At 55.0% G+C, this 6,689-nt stretch overlaps 2 protein-coding genes across 2 annotated transcripts; both read left to right on the plus strand.

The window, feature by feature from the left end:
* The first annotated feature begins 348 nt into the window (after positions 1-348).
* LOC145960860 (uncharacterized) lies at positions 349-927 on the plus strand. The gene has a single exon (XM_083080552.1). The coding sequence runs from the start codon at positions 349-351 to the stop codon at positions 925-927; it is 579 nt and encodes a 192-aa protein (XP_082936678.1).
* A 68-nt stretch (positions 928-995) lies between these two features.
* On the plus strand, positions 996-4,813 carry LOC145960861 (uncharacterized). The gene is made up of 2 exons (XM_083080553.1): positions 996-2,603; positions 2,828-4,813. The coding sequence occupies exons 1-2, from the start codon at positions 996-998 to the stop codon at positions 4,811-4,813; spliced, it is 3,594 nt and encodes a 1,197-aa protein (XP_082936679.1).
* Positions 4,814-6,689: the final 1,876 nt, after the last annotated feature.

Consider the following 6,689-nt stretch of genomic DNA (forward strand, 5'->3'; position numbering starts at 1 on the left):
GAAAACCGCTTCGATCAAACCGCAGTGTAAAAACCGCTCTATAATCTGAAAGCAGATTAATTTTCAGACTCTGTATATTCATATATTTGTTCTTAATTTATAATTGTGGTGTCGTGCAATAAAACCAAAAAACACAAAAAAATTACGTGTCGTGGCTCGTTTTTATTAGTTGATCGTGTGGTGTCCTCCTGCAAAACATTGTCGCATCGCGCCTTTCGTCACGACGCGTTCATCCGCGAACATTTTCTGGTCCTTCGAGCCGGATTATCATCCGCATCCGCAGTTCGTGGGTGAAATTCACGTGTGCCGTCCAGTGCGCGAACCTGAACAGAAAGACAATTGATAAAAATGAGTGTCGACCTGAAGGCGTTGCTCGAAGCACAGAACGACATCCATGGGCGAATGTCTCGCTCAGTGGACAATTTGCGCAAGATGGGCGTCTCAAACATCACCGCCGAAGCCATCCAAGCTCGCCTCCACCTCCTCGAGACGCTGTGGAACAAGTTCGAGCACGCCCAGCACGAACTCATCAGAACTGCGCTGAAAGAGAAATATCTCGAGAGTGAGTACGCAAAAGCTGATTTTATTGATATTGCGGAATCAACTTACGTGACACAGCGGAGCACGTTAGTCGGGTACGCGAACAAACTCAAAAGCGAGCCGTCCAGCGTGCCGAAGACCGAGGTTTACCAGGAGCACGCGCTCAAGACATCGTTGCCGCGGATAAAGCTCCAGACGTTCTCTGGCGCGTACGGAGACTGGCCAGCGTTTCGCGACATCTTCCTGTCCATTATAGGAGACAATCCGTCTATCTCTAACGTGGAAAAGCTCCATTACCTCCGTACCAGGTTACAAGGTCCTGCGGAAAAATTAATCGGTCATTACCGATTGTCGGGGGCAATTATGAGCGGGCGTGGACGATTCTGAGCTCGCATTACGAGAACAAACGGGAACTCATTCGCGCCAACTTCGCCGCTTATACCGCCGTGCCAAAAATGAAAGCCGCAACCGCCGACGAGCTAAGTCGCCTTTATAACGCCGCCACGACTGCCATCAACGCTCAGGAGAGCATCGATAGGCCCATTGCCACGCACGGGATGGACCTTTTCAATCACCTGCTCGTCGATCGATTCGATCCGCAAACTCGGATGGAATGGGAGTCCTCCATACGCGGTTCCGTCGATCCGCCGAGTAATGCCGTCCTGATGGGTTTCATGTCCGAGCAGATCCTCACACTCAACGCCGTGCAGCCGAACTCCGTTGCGAAATCCGGAGGAACTTCCAAATCCGCGAAATCGCATTTCGTGAAACGCACATCCGACACCTCGACGTGCGCCGCATGCAAGGGCAAGCACTCCCTCATGCAATGCGCAGAGTTTAAGTCAAAACCCGCGAGCGACCGAAAGAATTTCGTAGAAGCAAACAGACTGTGCTTCAACTGCCTTGGCAATCACTTCCTCGCCAAGTGTCAGTCGGTGAAGACTTGCTTCACGTGCAAGTCACGACACCATACGCTACTCTACGACGCATACGCACCAGCCGACGGAGCGAGCTCATTGTCGGCCAAACGAGTCGCGTCTGACCGCAAGGCGATCCTCCTCGCCACCGCACGCGTCACTGTTACGGATCACCTGGGGAGGCCTCAAGACGTTCGCGCGCTGATCGACCAGGGATCGGAAGTCTCTCTGGTCTCCGAGACCTTGGCGCAACGCTTGCGTCTGCCGCGGATCCGATCCTCGATGATCATCGCCGGGGTTGGAGGAGCATCCGGAGCTACTCGCGGAAGGCTATCTCTAAGCCTCGCCTCTGGAGTGACAGGGGCCACGCTTCCAGTCATGGCGTACGTCCTTCCGCGCCTATCGACATACCAGGGTCCCATTGTGAGAAGTACCATCACCTGGCCACACATTCGCGGTCTTTCTCTGGCGGACCCGCAGTACCTCGACCGAGATCCCATCGAGTTACTGCTCGGCGCGGACGTGTACTCCGCCATTCTTCAAGACGGTCTTCGCAAGGGGCGCAGGGACGAGCCCATCGCGCAGCAAACCTCACTCGGCTGGATCCTGTCAGGAGGTAACAGGGCTACGACCCAAGGCAACCAAAATACCCACCAATGTTCGGTCGATCACCACCTAAACGACCTGGTGCAGCTATTTTGGGAGCAGGAAAGAGAGCCTGCCGCTCCCGTCGCTCTCACCGCCGAAGAGAAGAGGTGCGAAGACCTCTTCACCCGCGAGCACGCACGCACCAGCACCGGACGGTACGTTGTGAGACTGCCGTTCGCTGGAGCACCGCCCTCTCTCACCGAGACCCGCAAGCCGGCCGAACGTCTGCTCAACGCCATGGAGCGCCGCTGCTCCAAGGACGCTCGATTCGGCGATCTTTACCGCAGCTTCATGCAGGAGTATGAAGACCTGCAACACATGGAGACAATCAACACTTCATCCGAACAAGAAGGCACCGCTAAGTGCTACCTACCGCATCACGGAGTGCTGCGGGAAACGAGCACAACGACAAAGCTCAGGGTCGTGTTCAACGGCTCACAGCTCACGACCTCGGGCACCTCTCTCAACGCTAATCTGACGGGCGCCAACCTCCTGCCAGTTCTTGCCGACGTGCTCCTCCGTTGGCGCTGGCACCGCCATGTCTTCGTAACGGACATGGAGAAAATGTACCGCCAAATCCTCATCCACCCGGAGGACCGCGAGTGTCAACGGATTCTCTGGCGGCACCGTACCGCCGACGACGTCCGTGAATACCGCCTACAAACGGTCACGTATGGCTTGGCTTGCGCGCCATTTCTCGCCATATTCGGACCTTACGCCAGCTCGCCGACGACGAGGGTCTGCGATATCCGCGTGGAGCTGTCGCGCTGCGCCGCGATACTTACGTGGACGACATCCTCACCGGAGCGTGCACCATCCCGGAGGCCACCACATTGCAGCGGGAGCTACGCAGTCTCTGCACGGCGGGCGGGTTTCCACTTCGGAAGTGGGCAGCCAACAACACCAGCATTCTGGATGGAGTCCCGCACGAACACTGGCTCCCCAGCTCACCGCACTCGTGGTCTCACGAAAGCCACGCGACACTGGGTCTTCACTGGCACCCGGCCAGTGATCACTTCACTTTCTCGGTACAGGCGCGTCACTTCACGGAACTCACAAAAAGACGCGTCCTGTCCGAAACCGCACGATTGTTCGATCAACTAGGGTGGCTCACTCCAGTAACAATGCGAGCCAAAATCCTAATTCAGTCCGCCTGGTTGAAGAAGTTGGACTGGGACGCTCCTCTTCCGTCAGCAGACGCCCTGTCCTGGAGGAATCTTCTCACTGACCTTCCGCGGCTGAACGAGATCAGGGTCTCTCGCTGGTTGGGCAGCGACGGACCGCACGCACAGATCGAACTCCACGGGTTCGCCGACGCCTCGGAGCGAGGATACGCCGCGGCGGTGTACCTCCGCTCCACCACTGAAGATAACACCGCACTTCACTTGCTGGCTGCCAAGGGCAAGGTCGCTCCTGTGAAGCCAGTGTCATTGCCGCGACTCGAGTTGTGCGCGGCCACCCTACTAACGAACCTCACTCTTCACACGCGCACTCTGCTAGATTTGTCCACAGCACCGGTCTTCCTGTGGTCTGACTCCAGGGTAACGCTGCACTGGATACAAGGACACGCCTCCCGCTGGAAGACCTACGTGGCCAACAGGGTGTCGCAAATCCAGGTCCAGCTACCCGAGGCTCAATGGCGCCACGTGCCGGGACGAGACAATCCTGCCGACTGCGCCTCCCGAGGAGTCCAGCCAAGTGACGTGGTTAGTCATCCACTATGGTGGACGGGACCATCCTGGCTGCTGGGAAGCAAGGCACTTTGGCCAAGCAACGATTACGTCTTGCCAGACGCGGAACTGCCAGAGCAACGAGCCGTCAGCTCGCTCAACGCCGTCGGCAAGGCCGTTACTGAGCCAGACGTTCTTCTCCGCTTTTCTTCGCTGCACCGGCTGCTCAGGGTGACGGCTTGGTGTCTGCGATGGCGTCAAAAAACCGTCAAGAGGACGCACAACTCCGTTGACACCGCACAAAATCTCGAGCCACACGAGATCGAAGACGCACTTCTGCGATGGGTTCGAACGTCACAAGCACTGCACTACCACAATGAAGTCTCATCACTGAGCAAGGAACGTGCATTGTCACCACGCAGCTCGCTCACCAGGCTGAGTCCTCGCCTTGACGACAGCGGCGTAATGCGCGTCGGAGGCCGACTCAAACACGCCATCCTGCCTCACGATGAACGGCACCCGATCATCGTTCCGCCGGACTCCTGGATGACAAGGCTCCTGGTGGATTCCTGCCACCGCAGAACACTACACGGCGGAGTGCAGCTCACCCTCGGGTTGCTCCGCCAACGATTCTGGATCCCGCGAGGAAGAGCCACTGTACCGCAGCCACTGATGGGCAACCTTCCTCAGGAGCGAGTGACTCCAGCGCGTCCATTCCTGCGTACCGGGGTGGACTACGCCGGTCCGATCCTCATCCGGACCAGCAAGGGACGAGGCCATCGAGCAAACAAAAGTTTTATCTCTGTCTTTGTCTGCCTTAGCTCCAAGGCAGTTCATCTAGAAGTGGTCTCCGACTACACGGCTGAGGCGTTCCTGGCTGCCTTCCGTCGCTTCGTTTCCAGACGGGGACTCTACCACGAGGTGTTCTCGGACTGCGGCACTAACTTCATCGGAGCAAGCCGAGACTCCGAGAGATGTTTCGCGCCTCAACTGCCGACGGCCGTCGCATCGCACAGGCAGCAGCTTCAGACGGCATAAGGTGGCGGTTTAATCCGCCCGCAGCTCTTCACTTTGGCGGACTTTGGGAGGCAGCCGTCAAGTCAACGAAACATCACCTTCGAAGGGTCATCGGCGAGGCAACGCTCACCTTTGAGGAGATGACGACTCTTCTCACACAGGTGGAGGCGTGCCTCAATTCGCGCCCGCTTCAACCACTGACCGACGATCCGGACGACTTGGCGGCACTCACACCCGGTCACTTCCTAATCGGAGCTCCCCTTCTGGCCGTCCCCGAGCCGTCGCTTGCCACCGAGAGAGATAACACGCTGTCACGATGGCAGCTTCTTCAAAAAATGCGCGATCACTTTTGGGAACGGTGGTCGCGCGAATATCTCCAGACGCTGGCCTACAGACCGAAATGGCAGAGGAGCAAGACCGGCCCAAGCGTCGGCGACCTGTGCCTCCTGCGGGCGGAGACAACACCTCCAACCCGGTGGCCACTCGCCCGAATCACGGCACTGCACCCGGGAGACGACGGCGTAACACGCGTGGTCACCGTGCGCACAGCAACCACGGAGTTCGTTCGGCCACTAGCGAAGATCATCCTCTTGCCAGGAGCCGACACCGCAGCCTCTCCAACGCACTCGGATTCGTGAGCTCTTCTAAACTCCGAATTTTCTCAAATGTTTCATCCGCATTGTATAATATTCACTCACATTATGTTTCACGGTATCATATTTCCGAGAATCGTACCGCGCTTAATTACATGTAATTATATCCAGGCACATTCAATATTATGTGAGATCCGCGAGCCGCGTCATCAGTCTCTTTTTTTTTCTGATTTCTCTGTTCTCTCTCTTGCGTCACATTTTCACGTTCACGTTTACATTTCACTGCACTCGCGCGATTATTCACAAATTCACTGTACATTTTCTCATCATTCATCACTGTATAAATCTCTTTACTTCACACGATACCATTCTCGCGAAAGACACGAATAAACTGAACAACACGTGTCTTTGTACTACGTCACGCATTCCATTCATGATCACTATCACCAACTCATCAATCGGACCGTTCGCGACACCTGCCCGCGCCCGAACACATTCGCAAATTTCGTCACGTACTGACGAGGCGGGCGGGATGTTCGAAAACCGAAATATCATTTCGCTTAAAAATTATTCGCAAGTAAAATCCGCATTTTTCAATATATTATAAATTCGCAAATTCGAATTTAACGGGCGTCGAGAAACTTCTCGAGATATCTATTTTTCAGAAAAACTCGATCGTTCGTATTATCTCCAATTTTTTTGGGGCATAAGAAACGCGTGTCATAAACAGTGACAACAACAACATCAACCGTCGACAAAATCAGCGTGACGCAGCGTGAGGCATGCGCGCCCATACGTCACGAACAGCTGATCGCCAATCAGCTGTTCTAAAACGACTGCGCGCATGGCAACCGCGAAAAAGTCGACGTCAGACCTCATCGGCGGCCAATTGTGCGCGGCGCCATGAGGTCACCGCTAACTAATTAAAATTATTGGGCCACGTCGCAGCGGGCCCAAAAATCTGCGCCCGATATAACGGGCACCGCAAGCGAGCACCGCCGAAGTCTCGCACTTTACGTTAAACCGCACTTTTCGCTCAACCGCTTCGCTAAACCGCTATTTCATTATTCGACCGCTTGCTCATTTGGACTTTCGCTATTCTTTACTCGCCTTTCGGAAAACCGCTTCGATCAAACCGCAGTGTAAAAACCGCTCTATAATCTGAAAGCAGATTAATTTTCAGACTCTGTATATTCATATATTTGTTCTTAATTTATAATTGTGGTGTCGTGCAATAAAACCAAAAAACACAAAAAAATTACGTGTCGTGGCTCGTTTTTATTAGTTGATCGTGTGGTGTCCTC

This window comes from Camponotus vicinus, unplaced genomic scaffold, assembly GCF_025532165.1.
Source record: "Camponotus vicinus isolate PSW18456_S1 unplaced genomic scaffold, iyCamVici1.0 SCAF_10, whole genome shotgun sequence".
Taxonomy (NCBI): domain Eukaryota; kingdom Metazoa; phylum Arthropoda; class Insecta; order Hymenoptera; family Formicidae; genus Camponotus; species Camponotus vicinus.